At 37.8% G+C, this 24,281-nt stretch overlaps 1 protein-coding gene across 9 annotated transcripts in view; it reads right to left on the bottom strand.

The window, feature by feature from the left end:
- Window positions 1-24,281, bottom strand: part of NCOA3 (nuclear receptor coactivator 3) — a 71,642-nt gene that overhangs the window by 27,653 nt on the left and 19,708 nt on the right. Inside the window, exons 2-9 of one of the 9 annotated variants that reach the window (XM_058850527.1) lie at window positions 10,805-11,103; window positions 9,985-10,115; window positions 7,955-8,088; window positions 5,462-5,569; window positions 3,561-3,721; window positions 1,952-2,052; window positions 787-961; window positions 53-241 (exon numbers count right to left, since the gene is read on the bottom strand). In XM_058850527.1, the coding sequence (XP_058706510.1) occupies window positions 53-241; window positions 787-961; window positions 1,952-2,052; window positions 3,561-3,721; window positions 5,462-5,550 (715 nt within the window). In that variant the 5' untranslated portion in view covers window positions 5,551-5,569; window positions 7,955-8,088; window positions 9,985-10,115; window positions 10,805-11,103. The remainder of the gene's footprint in view (window positions 1-52; window positions 242-786; window positions 962-1,951; window positions 2,053-3,560; window positions 3,722-5,461; window positions 5,570-7,954; window positions 8,089-9,984; window positions 10,116-10,804; window positions 11,104-24,281) is intronic. The other 8 variants (XM_058850529.1, XM_058850531.1, XM_058850528.1 and 5 more) reach the window with 8 other exon arrangements.

The raw sequence follows: 24,281 nt of genomic DNA, 5'->3' as shown, positions 1-24,281 counted from the left end.
AGAGCTTTTCATAGAATTTTTTTATGCATGACAATTCCACAAAAATTCCTACCTTCCCCCTCTTCCATCATTGCTCTTGGCTGCGACAAAGCGAAGCATTGCATAGTTTCATATCTTTGACGTATATCCTGGCAGCCACCTCCATCTTCCAAGAAATCATGAGAGCTTTTCACCATCATCCGGCAATTGAATGTATGGCTCTTCTGTCTAGGTGTTTCATTAGTCCAAGCAACTCCATTCACTTAAAAGAACAGTAAGAACTGAATACAGTAAGAATTCATATAGATTTTCAGTTACAATCAACTCACAGCTGATTCTTCTTCATTTAGATATCCTGTTCCTAGGTTACAGATATTAAAGACTATTTTAAGATGCCTTCTCAATATACCATCACTATAGCTTGGTATGAAATAGGAGTATTAAGCACCAAGGAAAAAACACTCTCTGTTTTGCACTTGAAGGAGTGCTGAAAAGTCATGCACGTATTTTAAAAATAAGCAGTTCCTTCAGCTAGCCTTGTGGTGTTAGGGACTCCTTTAGTGTTGCTGTTTTAAAGTCACAGGTAAATTGCAAAGGCTAAAGTAAAGTGTGAATTTCCAGCATACTTATTTTTGATGGCATGCTATTGTAAAAACACAGTAATATTTATCAAGATAGAGATTTTTTTTTAGTAAAATATCCTTTATATAAGTAATCTGCTTTGAAAGGTTATCCTTTACAAGGTATTTTTTCTTCTCTGATTGCTTTCAAGTGGTCTAGTAAGTGTAGTAAATCAACTTTTACTACCTGAAGATTTAGGTAAGTTTTTAAGAAAGTCCTTCCGGTCCTCTTCATGCAGGATACCATAGACACTTGTATTAACCAAATCTTCTTGCTTATACTGCAGATAATGTGCAACATTTTCTGATACAAATACTACGTTCCCATCTCGATTTACAACAAAGAGGAAGCCATCCAGTGCCTAAATATTAACGTGACAACATATCATATAAGACATACTGACTAATTTTGAACATGATATAGTTCAAAAACTGTGTGGGTGATAAATGTCAATTTACAATATATTCACTTATTTTCAAGGATAGAGATGAAGTTTTAAATTCTTCTTTGAGGAAAAGTGTGTCTGGTATGGAATTATTTAAATAATAATAAATAATAATAATTAATATGTCCATGTGATATTCCATTCAGTTTTCACATTGATAACCAGCCTTCTTGTTTCATTCTTGATTCATATGAACAGTAGATCATGAATTTATAACATTAATTCAATAGTTAGCAAATTGAAATAAGAAGATCAGTAGAAACAAGTAGTAAATCGTGAATATGAAGGCATTTCCACTATCAAGTGATGAGACAGGAGAATCTAGCCAAATACTGTATGTTCTTAATTGAAAGAGAAATTCAGTGTCGATGTTAAAAAAATTAAGCTTCAAAAATGCTTTGATGAGCTTGTAAATATCAGACTGGCTTTCTAGGCATAAAGAAAGGCTATATGCTATGTACCTTTGTTTACTATTATTATTGGGTTATTTTACTTTATGGCAACATTCATTTAAAATCTTCATAATTTAGTAACACAAATGGAAACATACATAACAACGCTCTCCTTGCAAAAATTCCTCCATTTAATGTCTATCCCCTACAAGGAATATTTGTATTCCTTGTACAAATAAGCACTGCTTCAGTAGTAATTTGCTAATGACTGCTGGAGTAAATAAATCATAGGAATATTAAGAGAAGTCAAAGGCTATTCTATTTCCTTCTACAGAGAATTTCAGCAAAATTAAGAAAGCATGATAGATTTTATTCCTGACCCTTTCAATCATACTTCTGAATGGTTCTTGCATACTATTTTATTACTACAAGATTGCGTATTTAATTGGAATGTTTTCACCTGCGTTAAGTATTTGGTTCCATAGGGATTTACCAGGGCATAATATGTACTTGCCTGTAATAAAAGAGGTCCCAGTGAATCCTTGTCAATAACTCCTTGACCCGTGGATGATACATCAGCTTTCTGAACATCATCATCATTAGAAACTGCTTTTCCTGAAAGCCAAAAGATACATTTCCATAAAGCAACTTTTCATGTGAAGGCCACATTTTAATATTACAAGCCTGATCCTAGGAAGCGTGTGAAATAAAGGCAAAAAGAAGCACAAATGAGAAAGGAGGGCTCATACACTGTTGGTCACTAAGACCAGAAAAAATGTCATGGCTACATAATGTCAAAGTCTTTGCTCACATAAATTGAACCATCTGTTGAAGCTGACATGATGAACTTGCTTTGTGAACATTTCTTGTTGTTTTTCAGACACTGTCAGACGAATACCTGCTGAGTCTTGCAATAGCCATTAAACACACTCATTATATATATCTCTTTCTTGTGATTTTTATTTTGATCTCATTATCATTGGTCACAGTCTTCAGATGCCATCACCACTGTTCCACAAAAAGGCTTTGATTCATGTTAACAGCTGTGTGTTGGTATGTGGATATATGTGTGTATATACATATAATAAAACCATATCCTAAGAATCAAAATGCCCTAAGTTAATTGACTGGAGGGGAAGGTGTAATGGGAATCCATGCCATGTGGCAGAATTACAGAAAAAAACATCATAAACTTTATTTTGTGGTACTTACTGGCTGGTTAAGCAGACCACAAGAGGAGCACAACATCCCAACTCTACAATGAAATATTAGAATACACTAGGTGACACTACAAAAAACCTTAAATACAGAAGATGGTTTTTAAAAATAATTTTTGCATGTCTTCATAAGATGTGTAATTTACCGCAACAGGTAAGATATACACCACAATACACCACAGTATATTTTATTTTTTTAATGCTTTACTGGCCAAATGACACATGTACACTTGGGACGCTAGGCATTGGGAGGTGGAGATGGGGGTGGGGTGGTGTTTAAAAAAAGAAACTGTATATACCCCTCACTCTATATTTGAAAACATGGGTTTTGCATACATCTGTTGGTTAAAAAAAAGTATTATATCACTTAGGTCTACTCTACCTAGCTGACAGAAATTACCAAGTTATGATGCATTGCTTCTTTTTCCTTTGTTGAGTTGGCTATATTCTGAGTACACTCAATCACACTAAAAAAGCAATTTAAAAAAATCCATAAAAATCACTATCACTGACTGAAGGCTTGCCCATAAGAAAAGGATATGTTTCCTTGAAGTGAAAGTCAACAGCATGTATTCATACCCATGAGTATTTGGTATAGTGTACTAGCAGATGGTAGAGTAGCATCTCCTTTTTTTCACCTTGTCTGTGGTACAAAACTGGAAAGAAAGGCTATACAAAGTTTTAAAATCATGATTCCCAATAAAAAGTAATGATAAATACTATTTACCTTTAAGCAGAAAATTACTTAAGGCACATTTATGGTCTGAATCAAGCCAAAGTCTAAAGACCTGGTCAGTTACATGCTATTGTGAAAACCACTATAAAATTTCCCGAGTAATTACTGCTTCAAAAAAAAGAATCACAATGAAATTAAACTATTAATTTTGACTTAGAAGGGAAACATACCTTGCTCTTTTATTTGTCGAATCTGTCTCACGGTTTCTTTTAAAATAGCACATTTGTCTGGTTTGACATTGAAATTGTCAATGTCACTCAGATTAGCAGATATCAGCTCAGCCAGTTCTTCAATATATTTGCTCTCCTGCTCACGTCGACGCTTCTCACCACTGCAGACCAGACCAGGAATCAAAAACATTGTTTTTTATACCTACATACCATCCTATACAAAACCTGTACTCACTTCGTGAACAATAATGTACTTCACTTAATATCCAGTCATTACACCTAGGCAGTAGTTATTCTTCCAGAAAACATGAATCTGAAGGGCAAATGTGTGTGTTTTGTTACACTGCTATTTGGTTTGGGCTTCCTGTTTGATTTGCATATTTTTTAAGAATTTGAAGTATAAATTTATATCAAGAGGATAGAAGAAAGCTATTAATAAAAAAAATCCTCCTGCTTTTACTCTATTACTCTACTGTCAGATTTAATGAAAACAGCAACTGATTTTGTTATAAAATCATAGCACTCATAGTAAAAGTGTATTTTAGAAGTTGCTTTACAGTTGCTTAAAATTCACTAGACAAATGAAACTGAATTTTAATGTTCTATTAACTCCCTTCAGTTTCACTGTAAAGAGATGACTATAGAAGGTGATACCTCATAAATTTCTAGGCATAAGGATCTAAACGCCATCTCAACATGCAAGAAAAGCAGAATCCCAGACAACCTAATGTTGCTGGGTAAAATGTCTCTTTGAAATTCTTTTTCCTAGCCAGGTTAATATGCTGAATAAAGAGACCCTCTACAGCCTAAACCAACAGGGAGAAATGCCATCCACAGCACGGCAAGAATAAGAAAAGAAGGACTCAGGGCAGGGGCAAGAATGGATACATCAAGGTAATTGAAAGAGAATAATCAGTCTTTGAGAAGTGAAGGAGTTAGGAAAGTATGCACAGACTAACACTGGAGCAGACTAATATATGACAAAGCAGGAGCTTGAAAGATAAAACTAAGGAAGGGAGACGGTCAAAAAGAACTCCTGAATGGACAGAGAGACAGTGTAGAAAGGGAAAGAGAGAATGGAACAGAGGACACTCATAAAAAGACACTGGAGTACAGTGGAAAAATTTAAGGGTCTCATACACCATCTGTTGAACAATGAAGGCAATTGGCATGGGGAACTGGGGATGTATATATAAAAGGGACAAATATTAGTACACGTAATGCCTGATGACGAACTTAATAAAAGTTAATATTCTATGGGAAGAAGAACATGAAAGGATAAAAGAGAACATGTGGTGGAGAGCAATGAAGCTTGTGGGGAACAGAAAACTGAGTCCCTCAGACTCACAGTACCTGAGAGAGCTGGGTGAAGGACAGGAAGATAACATAGATTGCCAAAATTTAAGATGATCTTGAAAGAAATGGAAGTACAAGCAAGAGTACTCTTGCAGTACTCTTTGCTAAATGTGCCTGAAATGAGTCCCGTCAAATCAATTACCAGATAGGAGATGATGACTTTAAAATTCCGGTGAAGCAAAAGGTTTTTCTTTTGCCTTGCAATCACAACTTTAAAAGGGATTCCTTATCTAATGGAAGGTATATCCCTGCCCATGACAGGAACTGGAACTAGATGACCTGTAAGGTCCATTCCAACTCAGTCCATTCTATGGTATGTCCATTGTATTAAAATTTCCGTAGAAGTCTAATTATAAAGCACAGTTCATCAACTTTGGCATATATACACCCAATAGTAAAGTTACTTATCTTCACAACAGAAGCTGGCCTAGAGAGTTTTCCATCTAGACAAATTCCTTAGTTAAAACTTACTCTAAATTGCAATGCAAATTTGAAAAGTATTTTTAAAAACTTATTAAAACCAGGAAAATTCTATATACACCTACCTTGCACCTGGTGTATCGGAAGGCAATGGCTTGCGCTTCCTTGACTCATTAGTCAAACTATCTAAGGAGTTTTCTCCTAATCCACTCATCTTGACCAAGCATCAGCAACTAAAAGCAATGAAATAATAATTGTGAATGAAAAGCTCAAAATACTAATTTAAAATACAGAGAACTTATCCAGATAAGTAATATGTTTTTATCAGATTTACAAGTGAATTTTCTTAATGCAGATCTATAAACCTTTTGCTACTAAAAAATAATGTTTGCTTACCTTTCTTTAAAATCTACCCTGTATTTAGCCAAAACATAGGTTATTAATGCTTTCTATCCCTGTAAGCAAAAGTAAAGGTTAAAAATGCATTTAATTTTTTTCAGAGATATTTAAAATCTGCACCATTGAACTGGGACCACTCTATAGCTCAAATTAATCTGAAAAAAGAGATTCTCAGTATTTAAACACATATCTAAATAACCTGAAAAGAAATCAATAAATTAATGTTATACCAAAACACAGTTCCAGAAACAAATAATTTTCATCCTTAGGAGTAAACCAGGGCGCTTACAGGAATTTCATACCCATCTCTGCATAAAGTCAACAGATTACTATTATCACCTTTACAGGTTACTATTGTTTTCACATCTCTTGCTAAACCTTCTAAAATCAATACAGTTTTCTAAAACTTTGAGGCCAAGGCAAGCAAAGACTTCAACCGTCTTTCATTTCTATCACTTCCACAGCAAAGATTGGGCCATAATCCGATAAAACACCAGGCGATTCTGTTGAAGTCTAGTTAGGTTAAACAAACCTGGCGGATTAGATATATATGACGCTCCTCTGCCCTCACTCCCAAGAGAAAAAAGGAGCACAGACACAGATGAGAGAAGAACACTGTGTCAGGTCCTGCTATGCTAGAATTGACAACACACTGAGGGAGGCAAAAAATTTAATGGATCTATGCTATCTATCTAGTTGGACTACTTTAGAACATAACTAGAACTATAAAATGATCTAAAAAATTTGGTTTTGGTCTTTTGTGCTACAGTGAGACAAAACAGATCTGGGCAGTTAGAAATTTGGTACTAGTTTATCCTTTTTACAGAAATTGCCAAATTACATGTAAATTGAATTTACTGCACTCTAGTTCAGACTGCAGTCTTCACCCTATACAGCAGTGGCAATAAATGGTGCTAAATACTTAGTTAATAGAGCTAGATTTGTCAGAGAGAACCTTTTTGCATAAAATAACCCATGCACTAAGAAATCATTCACATAATAAGTTCTTTGACTCCACAAGCGAAAACTACCATTATGACACTTGTTAAAAGAAGCTGGCCTAGGATGACCAAATTCCTAGGAGTCACTGATCACAAGCACAAGGAACTGATAGAACTAAATGAAGTTTATGTTAGGATATCTTCTATCAGAGGCTGGTGGCCAACTGGCTCAAGCAGCTCTGAAGAACAGAACATGAGCACCCTATTGAACAAGAAGTTAGTTAAACAAAAGTCAACAGTGTATCCTTGCAGCAAAGACAACCAACCCCTCAGAAAGGGCACCCAATCAACTAACTGCTTCCAGGACAAGATACCTAAGAAAGAAAAAAGGAGTGCGCGTAGTACTTTAGAGGTTACTAACGTTGACTGACCGACTGCCTGCATTTTTGCTTATTAGCTTCTTGTGGGGGGAAAAAAAAATCTGCTTTAGTTTTTTCTAAAGGCTAAACTGAAAGGACAAAGACAAACAAGAACAGATTTGCACAAAGCAGCACGGAGGATTTTAATTCTACATGTGGAGAATTCAAAAGAACATTCTTCTTATATCAGCACAAAATTTTGAAAGCTAGACAGGACAGAGGACTAGAATGTGTAAAAAGCCCAGAAATAAAATGGCATCTTTTTAAAGTACAAATTCTCTTTGCAGCTAAGAAAATGTTACAACGCTTAACATAAAATTTTATCATAGCCAGTCCTCATGCCAATTGATATGCATTACAAATGGAAGGATAACATGTTTTCAAAATGGCATCAGAACTAAACTCAGCAATCAAACATATTCTTCCATTTGAAATAAAAAATTACAGAAGATGCCTAACTCTGTAGTATAGCCATGAACTGTATAGATAAGAACTTGGTCTTATAAATAAGTATTTGATAAAGAAACAGAATGTATAAGACAAACCCAACAGAGAGATGGAAGAGCAAGTCTGAAGACCTTTATCCAGGGCAAAGACCTCCCAAATACATACATAGTGGCCTATTTTATGTGAAGCTCAAGAAAAATACACTGTTAGGCCACTAGATGACAGTACAGAACCGGACAAGTGCAGGGGTCGTACTTCAACTACACAGCTGAATGAAAAACTACTCATCTGAACAAGTAAGCAGCTGGAAAACAGAGATTAGAAAAACAGCTTATGATCATGCAAAAAGCAGTTGATTATCTGAAGCTGATATTCAGCATTACGTACGACTCAAGGTCTTATGTCTACAGACCTCACCGCTGAGGCTGCATCTTCAGTCATGCTGTTGGTGACACATGTGCACACTTCCAGTTACTCCAGGAATTACAGTTCCTCCCTGGAACTACATTTACAGGCTGAGTATAGACAGAGCTGAAGGTTTAAGAGCTAATGTGGAAAGAGAAAGGAAGAGCTTAAAATGCAAGTCTTAAGGCTAGCTCAGAAAGGGTGTGGACAAAGCAAGTATATCTGAAGCCAAGAGTAAATTCTGCTTAAGAGATGAAAGCATTTGAAACACATTAAGCAGCTGAAAATTCGAGCTAGGACAGACATTTCACTCTAACATAATTTTGAAAGTTACATGGTTGTATTAAATGATTTAGAATAAAAATGTCATTTTTGGTTTAACATCTACTTGTACTGAGAAATAACTTCACAATGTAATTAAATAGAAAACCAAAATTTACTACATTTTTTCTCAGAAACATGATAAATATAGGAGCTTAGACAAGGAAGGAAAAATCAGTAATTTGCACAGGCTGTTTCGCTACTCTTACATGCAAGTAGCTGGTGGTACTTCATCAGCCCTGAAGCTGCAGTTTCTGCACATGCATTTTCCTTTCCCTAAGAATATCATTAGAAGCTGCGCAGGCAGGTCATGCCTAGAACAACTCTAACTGTTTACTAAGGAAATTACAGAAGCTGCTTCCCAATACAGGTGGATTTACAGAACAAATTGTTAACGGTCAAACTAATTTTCCAGCTACAGGAAGTATTTGCAAAAGAAGCTACTATGGAGTTAATAATGAAAGAAATCACCAGATTTAAAAGTACCAGGTGCTATATTTTTTCATTGAAGATGAACCTGTAAATTCTAATAGGCTAAAAAGTTTTTCCAAAAGAAAGGCTATTTTGGGGGTTTTGGAGAGTTTTCCTGAAGTTAATTATTTCAAAAGACAGCTCTGAAACACAGGTTTAGAAAGCTGAAACTTTTATACATTTTTACTACTAAAAGAAAAAGGAAATAAATTAACACAGGCATCTTTGTAAACTTACTTTCTGAGCTAAGAAGCAACAACATTATTTCTGGCTTATGAACCACTAATGCTGGCTACAAAGACTTCTCTGCTAGTTATACACCACACATTATTACATACCTAAAAGAAGCATTTCTTAAAGAAAAGAATTAGAGTGAAATTCTTTCTGTTATTTGCATGATTAAAATAAATCTAAAAGCTAGCTTAATTTGACTGAATAGCTCAGTTACTACATAAAACTGGGCAAATACAGGAAATGCTAGAAAATTTCAGACCCATATAAATTACCCAAAACAAAGTCTTCAAAGCAAACCTTCAAAGGTACTGTTTATTTCCATTGATTGTAGGAATAATGAACCACTATATCATGATGCTCCTAGCCCCACCAAGTGGAGTGGAACCAAAGGCAGCAATATTTGGAGCAAAACTTTTCCAAACTTCCATGATTATTTGCAACATCTTTTCAGGTATAATCTTAAGTTTTCCAACATTCTTCTCAATGCAAGAAAACAAAAACCTAAGATCTTCTTGCTCAGCAATAACTGTGCTGATTATTAAGGCACTCATGCCTACACCCTTTGCAATGTACCATATGCTTTTCATATGTCAGGTCTATTCACTTCTCAATGAAAAGCCTAAATGAGTTGTTATAGAGGTACTGGGTTTTGTACATGGCAGGTAAGTTTCAGTAATTACTAATCCATCCATTGCAACAGCATATGTACAGCCCTCCAAACAAAATCATAGAATTAAAAAAAATCATGAGCATTTATGAGTAGCAGTGTCCAACCTGCCAGGGTTTCAGTATTTTGACAGGGCAACATTCATTGTCTTCTAAAATTCCACCCTGGAGTAACAAGAAAACAATGCACATACCAACAATACAGTATGTTTGCAATGGAGAAAGTTCCTCAGGCCATTTCCCACTGAGCATTCAAGCCAAAAGGATGTTGAAATTACTAAGCACAGTAAGAAGAAAGTTCTGAGTTTGATATAACTATTTCTTCCCTGATCTTACTCAACTCACCCCCACAGAATTTGGAAAGCTACTAACTTCATATCCCTTAGATTGCTTCCTGTCAGTCGTGCCCCTGTCCTCAGTAGCTGATAGATGGAAGACCTCTTCACCAAACAGCACATGGGAAGTAAGGTTTTGTCCTAGCAGGGGCCCAAAAATACAAACAATTATATGCTTCAGATTTAGTTTTTGTATCTGTTTTGCTGAAACAGAAACCCTCCAAAATGCACAGCTATACAATACTAATTTAAAACATATCCAAAATATTTTCTTAAATCATGTTTTTTTGCATGAAAACATTTTTAATACTTTGTTGGTTCCATGAAACCACCAAATTTTTCCTATATTAAGCATGTGTACTAGCAGCATCTTGCATCCTTGGAAGCTCTTTTGTCTGAGCAGATTTCTTGTTTGAAGAATTGACTAAGCAGAACTTAGCATTACTCATTAATCCAGTTACAAAGAATTAAATCTAAAAAGTTCATTTCAATGAATCATGAGGATGCCCTGGATCATTTTAAAATTGTATATAATGTTAAAATAGTAAATATAATCTTCCCTCCTAAAAATCAAGATATGTCACACATTTCTGCAAGATGCAGATTGCAATATTTAAATTTTGATAAAAAATAAAACTAGAAGACGTTCCATTCTGCAACTCTGTATACTTAGTGGAAATTTGTTATTTCAACTTTGTATTTCCCTCAAATACATGTAAAAACATATCAAAGGTTTCCAGTGAAACTTCTGATTCAAAATATTCTTGTTATTATACAGAGATTCTTTTGCTCTAAGACTGACCACAGAAACAACTGATGTTTCCACTTACATAGACAGTGATCCACAAGATTGTAAGCAGCAATTTCACTTTCTGGCAGTGGTGCAGTAGGGGTTTTGGTGTAAGTTGGGTTTTTTTCTTCTTTCTTTCCTCTCCTCCTTTTCTTTTTTTAAGTACATGTTTTTCATATACTAAACTGTAGCTTTAAAAGTGTTCAGGTATATATAGTCCAAATGTGAGATCACTTACTAGTCCTTACTTACTAGTTACTTACTAGTCCTTAGCAAACATTCAAGCAGTGCATATTTTTCAGAGGACCTTCAGAATCAGAAGTCATTTTAAGTCACATCCTGAAAAACAAAAATAATATATAATAGGTATTTTCAAGTAACTGTCATCTCTGCTATACAGTTGAACAGTTGACCGTTCAACTCTGTTGTCCCTACTCTAAATCCACATGCTCCTCTTCTAAATACAGAGGTATTAGCCAACTGCTTAACATCTGAAATAAAAAAAATCTTTTATTTTAACACTGTGGTCTCTTCTGCTTCACATTAATTAGTTTTGGTTATTAGGGTGCTTATATCAAAACACAGACATGCACTAAATGCTTGGCATTTGGGGCTGTGCAGTCAGCTTCCCCATCAGATCTCACGACATCAGTCCAACCTTCTACACGTGAGCATACAATTTCCTGTCTAAAGCCTGCTCTACCAAAACCCAAGAGTGCTCAAACAAAAACATCATTCAGCATGTTTTGATCTCAATGAGCTCAACATACTGACCTTTAATTGATTTCTCCACTCTCAGAATGATTATACAAAGATAATCAATTCACATCATGTAGAAACTTAGCATCCAACACAGCCTGGCTACCAAATCTAAGTTTACATATGGCAGGTTTTTTGATCCAACTTTTAAAACATATAAAGAAACGTCATTACATTACACTCTGGATGTGATGGCTAAGTGACAAGTCTTATTGTTACCTGTGGCACAGACAACAACAATATGACAGACACCTAAAGACAGAACACAGTATGCTGTGTTTGGGTTAAAAATACACCTATATATAATGTGCCAGATATGGTAAACACAATGGTTACTTTTTAAAAGAAGACATAAAAATGGTAGCATTTGCAACCTTCCTTAAATGTTTCAGAGATAAACAATGTGCCCATTTGAAAAAAGAACCCGAATACAATACACTTTAAATTACCATGCATAAGATCAACATATTTTTAAACCTCTGAGGGAGGGGCAAATGCAGCAGATAAAAATGCCACTGAACCTTTACTACAGCTTTGTGAATCTGAAAGTGCAATGTAACAAACTACTGAAACAGACACTCATGCACACTGAGTAAATAAAGAGGTTTTGATGTACTGTAACTAGTTTATACTAAAAAGTCTTTCATTACCTTTTAAGATGAAAGCACCTATACTTATATGATGAAGCAAACAGGAAATTATATTAGTTGTATTGATGTACCACTGTGCTAATCCTGCACTTCCCCCATCAGTACAGTCACTAATAAAATACTATTCCAAAACATAGGCATTTGATCATTCTCACCTCTTTCTCCCTCCCACATTCTTCTCACAGACAAAAAGGTGATTTGATAGGTAATAAATGACTCAGAGACTTCACTGAAGCAGCATTTTCCGTTAAAAAAAAAAGAAAAAAAAGAAAAAAAAAAAGGTGCCATCTATAATGCCAGTGAAGCACAGCTTGTTGCAACATGCTAAATATTCCTAATTTCACACACATTCATTTTATAGTGCACATTCCATCTTAGGGAGACTGATTTTTCAGACCTTATCAGTTTGTCTCCCATTCCTCTGATAAATAACGTGTGATATCTATTTTTGGAATGTCATTACTTGTTAATTTGCTTCCTACGTATCCCGGTTTGCCAGTCAGAACAACAGATAAAGGACCATGTTAACAGCAAACAAAATGTATGACAGAGAAAAGTGGGGCCCCAGTGAACCCACTGTTATAAAAATGACTATTTTTTATCGTTATGCCTTCACCACACACTGCCAAACACCTGTAAGAATTTGTCACTTGTCAGCTTCCAAACAAAGCACTGGGCTGAAGTGGCCGCTGCATCTCATCAGAGCTCCAAAGATATGTGAGCTGCATTCTAGCCTCAGAACAACTGCTGTCCTCAGAACTCAGCTGTGAACAGGTACTACCTTATCAGGCTAGATGTGCTTGTTCAGGATATAGCTTTTGCAAGGAAAAGGCAACTGGGCATGATGCAGCCATGCTACTTATTTGCATGATCCTGGCAGTGAGAATTGATATGCTCAAACACAGCAGGCCAAGAAAATATTGAAGGGGGTTTTCAATCTTGACTAATTTCCAAGCCACTCTGCTGGAAGAGGTAATTTGGGCTTTCAATACAGCTAATGGCTTCAGTCAAGTGGTTGTAGAATATATTTAGAGTGTTTTTAACATAGGTAAGTCCCTAAAGACTGGTATCCAAAAAGAAGTGGTAAACAGTTATTCTAAAAAAACAACTTAAAATTTACTGAATATATACATATATAGAAACAGAAAAATCTCTAGCTCAAATATCAGAAAGAAAGAAAGAAAGAAACAGGACGTGATGTCTGGGTTTCCACAATGGGACTTCCAACTACGTAACCAGTAGGAAACAACAGAACACCACTATTATATTCTGTAAAAGTATGCTCACAATAATTTCAGCCCCTCTTCCTAAATACTGAAAGGCAGTTCCAAGAAACGTAGTGTGCCACACTACCAAACCTCTAGTACTGGACAGAAGCACTGATCACCCTCTGAAAAAAAAGTGCCAGAAACTGGGTGGCATGCAGTCATGAATTTGCAGCCAGCTGAAATACACAATCCTTTCAAGGGCACGGGTATTTGAAGGAACAGAATTCAACACAACTAACAATAACAAGAAGCACCTTAACTAATCTAACTAAATGTCTCAGCATCCTATAAAACAACTAGAAATTATGCTGCATGGACAGATTTTTTACCTTTTGAGTGCTGGGAAATAAAGTAAAAAAAACATAAAAGGATGTTGGTACAAGACATGTAGTGCAAAATACAGAACAGTTTCCTGTTTCTGTAAATGCTTGCTTTTTCTATACATAAATAACCTATCTCAGGACCATGAAAAAGTAAATCTGCTTGCTTACAGAAAGATAATTTTTAATGAATGGAAGACCACTGCTACTGCTTGCTCAACTAAACCATTTGTCTATCTGTGCAACTAATATGTTCCCTGAGCAAATACAAATTGTCTACCATGACACCTCAATGTACGGAATCAAGAGGTGAAACACATATAGTGTTCCCCATACTTCAAGGAAATCTACATCTATGCCAAGATCTAAAATCTAAATTCACTCTTCTGACAGACAGGAAACATGGTATCGAGGGTAGCTAGTCTCAAAATAGAGCAGGAACGTCTATGTTCATATTGAAATTAAAATACATAAAATTAAAAGTATTTTTTTTCAAATTAGTTATCCCTAATACTCCTAGTTGTTTTAACAGCACAGGTGTTAAAACAACTGCCTTTAATCTTCAGGATAGCATAAATATAGCTTTAAAATTATATTACACAGTTACATTTCACACTAAAACTGCACTCTCCTTTGGTGATATTTTTAAGTCAACCATCTTCTGCCATATTTTGCCATAGATTTCCAGCTAAATCTTCCTCTAGTAGAATAGAATCTCACTGAAGTAGAATAATTTAAAAATTACTTGTGACCTAAATTTCATTTTGTATAGCCTATGCCAATTTGCCTGAGAAAGGAATCAAAGGAGGAATGGTCATTAGAGTTCCACGTGAGAGAAGAACCCAAAAGAGTGTACACATCTGTGACATCTCAACATGAATAGAGACAATAGGAGCTTTATACAGCTATATGGAGCGTGTAGGGGAGGAAGGCTTGCAAACCTTTTTTGTTTGTAACATGAAGATGTGAATAATTTTGTAAAAGGCTGTTAGAAAGCCACGTGGAATAACTAAATTAGTCTGTTTCTTGCTGGATTTCTTAGCTGAATTCAATTTTTAGATTAATCAGGCAGCAGTCGTGTAACAAACACACACAGAAACATAAGTAAAGACTTTCCCTCATTAAACAGACATATACACTGCGTGAGACATATATTCTGAAGTTTCTAGCACATTACAAAGTTGTATTTATTTCTTCATTACATCACATCATTTGTAGCACCAGTTCAAACTATTAAAACCAGGTATCTCATCAAACAGTTTTAACAGGAAAAGGAAAAGTAAAAGGAAGGCAGCAAATTAATCAGTTACTGCTTGTGCACAAAAAGAAATTGTGAAAGATGGTGTAATTGTCCTATGAGGTTGTGTTTAACAGAACAAGATGCATCTTAGAAACAGTGTGGAATATTAATTTACACATCTCTAGACAGTATGTGAGGACATCCCCAGCCCTCAAGACAGAAAAGTGATTATAGCAGCCCTCTTATGACTGTATTGCAATAACAACAGAGAGAGAGAGGCGGTGGGGGGGGGAGAGAGAGAGAGAAATGATGCTGCCTCTCAAGTTTTCAAGAATTCTGGATAATAGCTGTTATACCTACAAAGCTTTTGGAGCAGAGAACATCAAAAAATTACCTACATGGCTCTATGAGAAAGTTAAAGGGGATGCCACAGGGAAAAGGTTAGCATCTAAAAAGTGGAAAGCTTGTTTACATGGGAAGAACTGAAAATGAACTGAAACAGGAAGTACAGGAGTAAAAAACCAGAAGACTGCACCTTGCACTGAACTACAGCTGATTATAAAAAGGTGCATAAGTAGCACGTCAGAAACAGGAAGCCAGCTAGGGAGACAGTGGACAAAGGCATAAACTAGGCACTCAGAGAGAATAAAGTCATACCTCTGAAAATTTCTTCATGTTGGCCTTTACCTTTGTCAATCCAAAATAACACAGAAAATGCACTGAATCCATCCTGCCCCTTAGGAGTGGTTTGAGATTAACTAAGGTTTAAAACCCTGCTGGTTCCTAACAGGAACAAAGAAGTCTCATCTTGAACCTTGACTTTTTAACAAATTGGTTTAGCAAACTCTTAATTTCAGACTGGCTTCAGACACTAATTTATCTTTCATCTTTGGCAATTTAGATATTAGTTGAAGAAGAAAGAAAATTATTTCCTAATATAAATAAAGAAAAAAGAAAATTATTTCTTATGTCATCTGAAGTATCTTCCATGTTGAAAGGTTTAGTATGAATGCTAATAAATGTTAGTATGATGTTTTTATTAAGCATATTAGTAAGGAGAAAAAAATGTATCTTTCACCATTGATCAGCAATTACAATTATGATAATCACAATCATATTCATTCATTCTAGTTTTATACCACCAGTCTTGAGTTACTTGGCAGCCAACATTTGTGATCAACACAGCACAACACCAAGTTACTAAAGTAACAGGAAACTCTAAGTCTAAAAATAGACCAGCAAACTATGCAGACTGACAGAAAATCTGAAAAACATGAAAATAATAATTTCTTTCAGACATTTTTCTCTTCAAGAGGATTATTAGACAAGAATAATTACATGCAGAGTTTCTAACATTCCAAAACAATCACATAATTTTTTATGACATCTAAAACAAGGAAGACGAGGTTTTTTTTTATTATATGGCCAATGAACATGAACTGTTTAACCATGAAGCCAAAATGGCTCCCAGAAAACTTGGTCATCCCTGGAAAGAAAATGTATCTTCTCTCTGACATGCGTTTCCATTTACCTAAAGAGAAGCTGTAGCATTTACTCTACTAAGGAACTGCATTTTTAATAGATTAAATTTTATGATTTCTAGAAAATGTATACTTCCAAGAGTGTATCATACATTTAGTATAATCCCCGGTACTGAAAGTCTGAAGTCCACTAAAACATTTAATAGGTAAAAGGTATTTTTACTCTTTAAACATTACTCTTACTTTTTTACATTATAGTGCCAGTTTATAAAATGCTTATATTGTGAGTAAATTTGATAAATGAAAATCATTATGAGTGTATTCTCATTTTAGCAGGAGTTAACATCTCTAGAACAAAACACTCAAAGCTGTAAGACATGCTGAACGTGTGTATAAATGTTAAGCTGTGAAAGCTGCTAAAAAATGCAAGATTGAGTAAAGTTCATGTTAGCCTTGAGAAATATCAGCTGTCAGGCATTGCCAACCAATACACACTATGTTTTCCACAAAATAGAGCGCAGTAAAATGTAATTTTTATTTTACTGGCTGAATATAATGCATTATACAAGGCAACATCTACCCAAGGTCTAAAGTTTACTGTTTTCAAATTTTAACTTCCAAAGTAGGACATTGTTACATAAGCATCATGACACTGAAATTAATGGAAGTATTTCTAAAAATCTCTCATCAAGTTACATATAAAGCTATAATATACACTTTCTACCAGAATGGACATAGTCAACTTCAAACCAAGTCAAACGCAACCTGAAAGATAAAAAATGCTCTTCAAAAAAGCATTTAAAATCCAGAAACCCAAGCCATTGTTGCTCCAGAAGACCAAAAGTTCACTCATCACTGAAAAGCTGCAACAAGGATGTGCACAGGACAGTTTTGAGTCAAACCTATTGTGGAAGAAGCTCAGGAAAAGCCACTTATTGCATCTCATGATGAACCATCGCCCTGCAGGTAGTTTCACCACCAACTGAAATGGATATAAAAGCAGAAAAGACAGATACAACGGTAATGTTTTAAAAACCAAACAAAAATCTGAGGTCCAACTGCTACAAGTCTACTCTTTTTCAGCATCATTTATGCCAGCATGACTGTAAGGAGCTGATCTAGGGGGAACTGCCAAGCCTTAATATACCAGCAGAAGTCTGAAACGTGCAATAGTAGCCCCGATGAGCTTTAGAATTTCCTCTAAATACATCCTTTCCATCCTTTTGCTTAGAAGAAAGTGGATAGAAAATTGCTTTCTAGATAGAAAACTGCTTACTCTGTATAGAGAAAAAATAGATGAAAACACCATGGCATGAACTTCTCTTCAAATTTCTCATTCATCGTGTGGAAATCTTGGTGGGGGAGAAAATTCTAATAGGGCAGCTCCAAAACACCTGGCAAGACTCCATTGTGGAATATGGGGAGATGAAACCGACGTCAAGATCTACTTTGAATAAACACATAGAATAAAGCAGGATGGAATGTCAACACATATTCTCAGATTGTGACTGCTCATTTAATACTTTTTGGTTACAAAATGTCTTCACAGTATCCATGATACCCTTCTTTCCAGCCAGATTCATTACAGGAAATGGTAACACTAGTGATACTTCATTATCAGCAGTTAGCTATCAGTAATGGTCTTCAAAAACACCCCCACCACCCCCAGTGGGGTCCTTTGAAATTATAGGATTTACAAGACCAACGAAATTTGTCCTTCTGTAGCTTCAATATCAGTGTTACTTCCTTCGCTGGTTTCCCACCACCCTACTGCTGGCATGTGCAGCAACAATTTTAGAGTTAATGGATTTTTCTCACCAAAAGGCACGTACACACAACATTATCACAATGCAACCATGCAACTGTTCAAGAGAAGCATAAAACACATTAAATTATCCTTCAAAAATAGAGTTCAGAAGTGATTCCTCATTTCTGACAGTTGTTACTCATTCTCCTTTAGAAGAGCATTTATTCCATGTTACTGTGATAGGCAACATGATGTGCAGCTTCACTGCAGCTCCACTGTGAAGGCAGGTGAACTGCCATAAAACAGACAATGAGAAGCAGACAGGACCTATACAAGCACAGGGAGGACAGAACAAAGAACCACAGGGAGTGGGGAAGAATAAACTATATAATAGCTGCTGCTTAGGAACACTAGTTGGAATAAACAGGGAGGCCACAAGCAACCACTGTAAGCGCTTGTTTCTTCTGCAGGTGCAAGGAGAATTGCACACATAAGGGTGCAGAGGATCTGCTATTAATTATTTAATACTCATTGTTCCCTCTGTGTTGCTGGCAATACTTCTGGAGACTTCCCCAGTTCCCAGAAAAAGCTGCATCAAGAACAGCAGCACTACAAGAACAGCCCACATCGAACCGCCGTAATTCTGTCCTGCTGTATTAACGCTTCTTAACCACTAAAATGCTTACAGAACTGAATTTTTAAAGAGTCCAAATCACAGCAGTTGTGGGTTCCTTCCCAGCTCAGTCTCTAATTAGGAAAATGAACATGCTATAGAAATACAATTAAACTGTTTGCAAGAACCAGAAAAGAGAGAAAAAATGTGAAAACAACAGACCAAAGTATTGATGCATCATGTTTCTTTGTCGAAGAAGAGTTCTGAATGTTATCTCTAGGTAAGGTGCTGAGTGACTCCTTGATTAAGTGGCACTTAACATTCAGTAAATTTAATGTTCCAGCAAGAGCAGGCCACAAGATACCTGTGCCTACGAGTTAGTGAGGAAGAAAATGCAGTAAAGTAATCAAGTCAGCAATTCTTTTGTCAGTGAAAAGACACACATTTATTCATAGTTCATCGAAAATGTAACGCTGCTGTAATTTGTCTGGTTTGGCAAAGCTACACAGGGAAGGTGAATTTTCTCGGCCACAGGTATTTCGTGTTTGTGATAAATCTGCATGGCATGAAAACGACACACACGTTAATTAGGTCCAGAATTTGCTGGAGTCACACACCCTAAGTGAAAATTTCTAACATTGGCTTCTCTGAACCCCCAGCACCTCGCAATTTAGCAGTGAAGTTCAGCTGACACTAGTTGTCTCTCAGACTGAGGTGTTGAGGGTTTTCTTGTTTAAGGAAGATGCAGAATAGAAAAGTAGTTAAATTAGGTAAGTATGTATTTAATCCAGGGACGTATGAACTAAGTAGTAATACTGAGACATTTCAACGTCGGATTTCAGTAAGAGGACACCACTTCAATCTTTTAAAAAACTCAACATGCTTATTAAGCAACCGAGCTCGCTGAAACCAGCGTACCGGGTGACTCATCCTCCCTTCCCCACTTTCTAATTAGCCCTGATCGTCAGCATCAATTTGCAGGTTGCTTTTAGTTGGATTTTTTTTTTTCTTCAACCATACACAGAAACATGTTGTAAACCCCCAAAAAATGGACTCCTACTTGTTTAGCGATGGGACTTTTAGAAGATAGGTGGTACTAGTCGATAAGGCAAATTCCAGCTTTGCCGTTAGCGGCACGGAAGCAAACTACTCGCTTGTTCTTGTCCTCCCCCTCCCTCGGGGAAGCTGCATGCAGCACAGCACGATCACAGAGAAGAAATACAGGAAAAGGGGAGGGGTGGGGAGAAAGAAGCCCTCTGCTCTTGGCAAGGGGAAGGCGTTCCACAAGAACTGCTACAGGGTCAAAAGTTTACCGTGGTTTCAATTTCACCTTTTTGCAACCAATAAGCGTGCGGCTGCTCCAGACAGAACCGCGGGCGGCAGCGGCCCTTAACTCCTTGCGGCCCGGCCCGCCCTCGCCAGGGAGCGGGCAGTAACGGAGAAGGGCATCTCCTCCCTTTCCCCTCCCTTCGAACGAGCAGCAGAACGCCCAGCAGCCTCCTCCGGACTGAGCATTGCTTTCAGCACGGAAATAAAAGGAAAGGGGAGACGTCGGAAGCAGTATGGCAGCGAGACAAAAGTTGAGACCTGCAGAAGTAGAGACCTGTAGAAGTAAGAGCCCCTTTACCCCGCTTTAGCTGAAAACCACCGCAGTAAGCGAAGGGCTAGAACTGATACTAGGCATTATCAAAGCATCGCTTAACTCCGGAGGTGTTACAGCTGTAAACTGCCTGTTTGTGCTGGCAAACAGAAACGATCTCGAGAAAGGGGAGGGAGAGCACCAACACAAAACTGTCACAAAAGATTCTGAATGCGCGGTCCAGAGCTGCAGTAATTTACTTTGCTTCGCGTCAAACGAGGAATCCACGGTGCTGTGGCATAAGGCTGGGCAGCTCCAGAAGTACTGCTGCCCAGTCCCCACAGTACCAGTAATAATAGCCTGCTTCTAGATGTCCTGACTGCAAAACAGGACATCATCTCCTGCATGAAGGGTGGACATTGAATTCATGGCTCTTGGCTACAAAAATCCTCAGGTCTTCAGAGTCTTGCAAAAGAAAACAAGCAAAAGCAAGGGAAAACAAAAAAAATACAAAAAAGTAAAACGTTCTCTGGACCTGAGATTTGTAATAGATTGTCTTGGTTTAGCACTTGAAAAGAAGAGATGCACCTTCACTCACGTTATTACAGAACTAGAGCACAAGCATAGAACAGGCTTCTTGTCCCACTGTATCATTGCTAACAATGCATTTTCACCTCAGGAACTACAGATCTGGGTGAACCAGTCCATGGTGGGGTACCCCAAAATCTGTGCTGCCACCAGGTTGTTTCTCTGGGAGATTGGTGAAAATGTTGATGACAGTAAATCTGAATGAAATTATCTATGATTGTGTTTTGGCATCCATTTGAACTTGAAAAAAGTCAATACCCAGCTACACTTAAGCAAGGAGACCAACAGATTAATCACCCCTTTATTGGTCTTGAGAAGAATGACAGGTTTGTCTTTACAAACAAGCTGTGGGTCAGTTGATAAGATGCAGCTATCAGTGAGAGACACAGAAACAATGGGATGGATTCCAGTAGAAGATCAAAGGGGCACTAAAAGAACACTATGAATTCCATAAAAGTTAAGAAGGGATTATGCATTGGGGGGGGGGGGGGGGGGGGAAGGTATCACCGCCGGTATCAGGCGTTCCGGGAAGTCTGTACCTCTCAAGTACCTCAGCCTATGGGGAAAGAGAGAAGGGACAAGCGGCCGGGAATTAAGATAAAAAGGAGGCTGCACCCTCCAAGAATTTGAGAGACCCCAGGGGAATGCCCCATGGCCTCTCCCTTTATTCGAATAAAGAAAAAGGACTCCTCTGTCTCCTTTTTGGACATAAACCTCTAGTGTTTGTAGATTAATTTTCCTGACAATTTTGGGGGCTCGGTCCGGGATATTTCCACCGTCCGGGGCGGCAGGCAGTGAGCGGAGCTGAAGGCGCGCCTCACCCAGTTTCGGTGATCAGCTCCCCTTGGTGGCGGCCAGCACCGGGCGATCGATTGGGTTCCCGAGACTGTCCAGGAGACAGACGAGTGGCGGACCAGGGGAGTCCATGAAGAGTCCACAGGGAAGGACCACTGAAAATCTCACTGGTGAGTAAAATGGGATCTTCGGGGAGCAAGCCTGGGAGGGCACCCATGGAGGGTAGCACAGGCTAAACGGGGTACCCATGGAGGGTTGCAAGGGTACAGCCGGGAAGGGGTCTCGGCAAAAGGGATGACGATCCCATAATAGCCCCGGAGAGTCCCTTGGGGAGAATGCTGAGATCTTAGGACAGATTATGCATTCACACAGAAGTAACTATAGAGATGATGGTGAAATATTGTTATTATGTATGGCCAGAGTATAAGTTGCCAAATAGACTTATATGGCCACCTTAGAAAACAGAATTCATTTGTGTTAAGTTCTGTGAAGGTGTCTAGAGGAGAGCTGGAAAAGATGGATTGAAAGAGAATGTGGATTAATGTGGTTTGTACGGGCAGCAGGAGATGGATGGATTGTGTTAGTGTGCTGGAACAGAATTGGTTAATGGAGAGTGTGGAGAGATATGGTTGAAGCAGGGACCAAGAGTGGAGGTGCAGGACCAGGAGCACAGGCTGGGGGCCTGTGAGGCTGCTGGGACTCAGCACTGGGCAGTGCCTGACCCCACCGGCCCCGGGCAGGGGCAGCAGCAGCTGCCGGCCCTTTGAGGCTGCGGGACACCCTGGCCGCCTGTGGTGCTGCCGGCCGTGCCCACCGAGAACACTGGAGTGGGGAGGAGCTGTTTGGACAATGTGGCAGGACAGGAACTGGCTCTGGTATTCAGTGTGTGGTAAATAGAGTGAGCACAAGGAGGAAAGGCGAAGGTGATGGCCTTTTTCAGGCCAAAGTGGGAAAAACCGCAAGGTCCAAGGGGTCCCCCGTGACAGAGAGGACGAGATCGGGCACAAGGAAGTAGCAGAAGCTTTCTCTCCCCAGCAGGGGAGACCCAAGCCAAACAGCGGCTGGGAAAAGATCAGTGTGTTGCCTTCAGGGCGTAGGACACTGAAAACGGCAATGTCTGTAAAAAAGGCCAAAAACAGCTGGATTGTCGAGAAAGTCCAGAAGATAAGATAAATGGATTGTTAAAAGTGTCAAAGGCTCTCATTATATCCACCAACTGTAGAGCCGTTGTCAACTTTTAAAGTGAATCTGGATCGAGGAGAGGTGTGTGTCTTAGTAGAAACAAAGACCTCTCAATTCACCTTAATTTTTATCCCCGAGGGGGAAAATTGTCTAAAGAATTTTTTGATCGTTCAAAAGAGTTGTGAGAATTGTGGTTTCTTCTGGGTGCTCAGAAGTTTGAACACATCTTTCTCTGAAAGAATTGTAAAAATTGTAGTAAATTAATTCGGAGATTTAATTAATTTGTCTACATGAAGTTTTGTGCAGAATGGCTCCAGTTTGGAGGGGACCACACCCCTCTGCTTTTTGTATGTTTTGTTGTAAAAAGCCAGAATTGGCAAATTTCAGTTATGAAGCCAATGCGGCAAGTCATACCTTGTGGGGAACACGCCCACCACTCTGTAGTTTGTTGTAGCCTTAAAGCAAATTCTGTAGCTACAACCTTGTGAAAATAGTGTCCTATGGAAGGCCTGGGTATTTGTCATGCACTTCCTCTGTGGAAGTTATGGGAAAACTTTAAAGGAAAGTATCTTGTTTCTTTCCTTAATAAAAGTTTTAAATGTTAAAGGTTATAAAATGTTATAAATATTAGAATTTCCTTAATGAAAGTTAATTTGTTAGTCACCTCCATACGCCTAGGATGGACTTGATGCAAAAAAAAAAAAAAATTGAGATGAGGAGTGGTTAGTTACTAAAAAATAGAGAAATGTAATGTAATTGGCTTAAAGCAGTAGCATTACTTGCTGCTGAACTAAATCATGTTTATACAAAGTCACCTGTTTTGTTTAAGCAAACTTCACAAAAGAAAAATGTTAAGAGAGTTTGCTCCACCCTCAAAAGTTAAGTTGTTGCAGTATGTGCATAATTTGCTGTTACCAAAAGAACAGGAGAAGTCATGCAAAAGAAATTTTAGTTCAGGAGCATGGGAGAACACAGAGACCTGTTGCCTATTTTCCTAAAATGTTAGACCTGGTAGCCAGAAGCTGGCCTCATTGTTTGTAAAACTGTGCAGCCACAGCTCTGGCTCGAAAGCTGACAAGGGGGGGTTACCTGATTGTTAAAGTTTCACACCAGATTAAAGCTTTGTTAGCTGAGAGAGCCTCTAAGTAGATGACCAGCTCTCAGTTGTTGTAATATGAGTCTTGTTTATTAGAACAGGAAAATTTAGAATTTAAAAGCAGGGAAAGTTTTAACCCAGCCTCCTGTTTAAATGGCCCTGAGGAGGGGAGCCAAGGCAAATTCCATGATTGTATTCA

This window comes from Poecile atricapillus, chromosome 15 (genome assembly GCF_030490865.1).
Source record: "Poecile atricapillus isolate bPoeAtr1 chromosome 15, bPoeAtr1.hap1, whole genome shotgun sequence".
Lineage (NCBI taxonomy): Eukaryota > Metazoa > Chordata > Aves > Passeriformes > Paridae > Poecile > Poecile atricapillus.
This window is presented reverse-complemented; position numbering and strand designations above follow the sequence as displayed.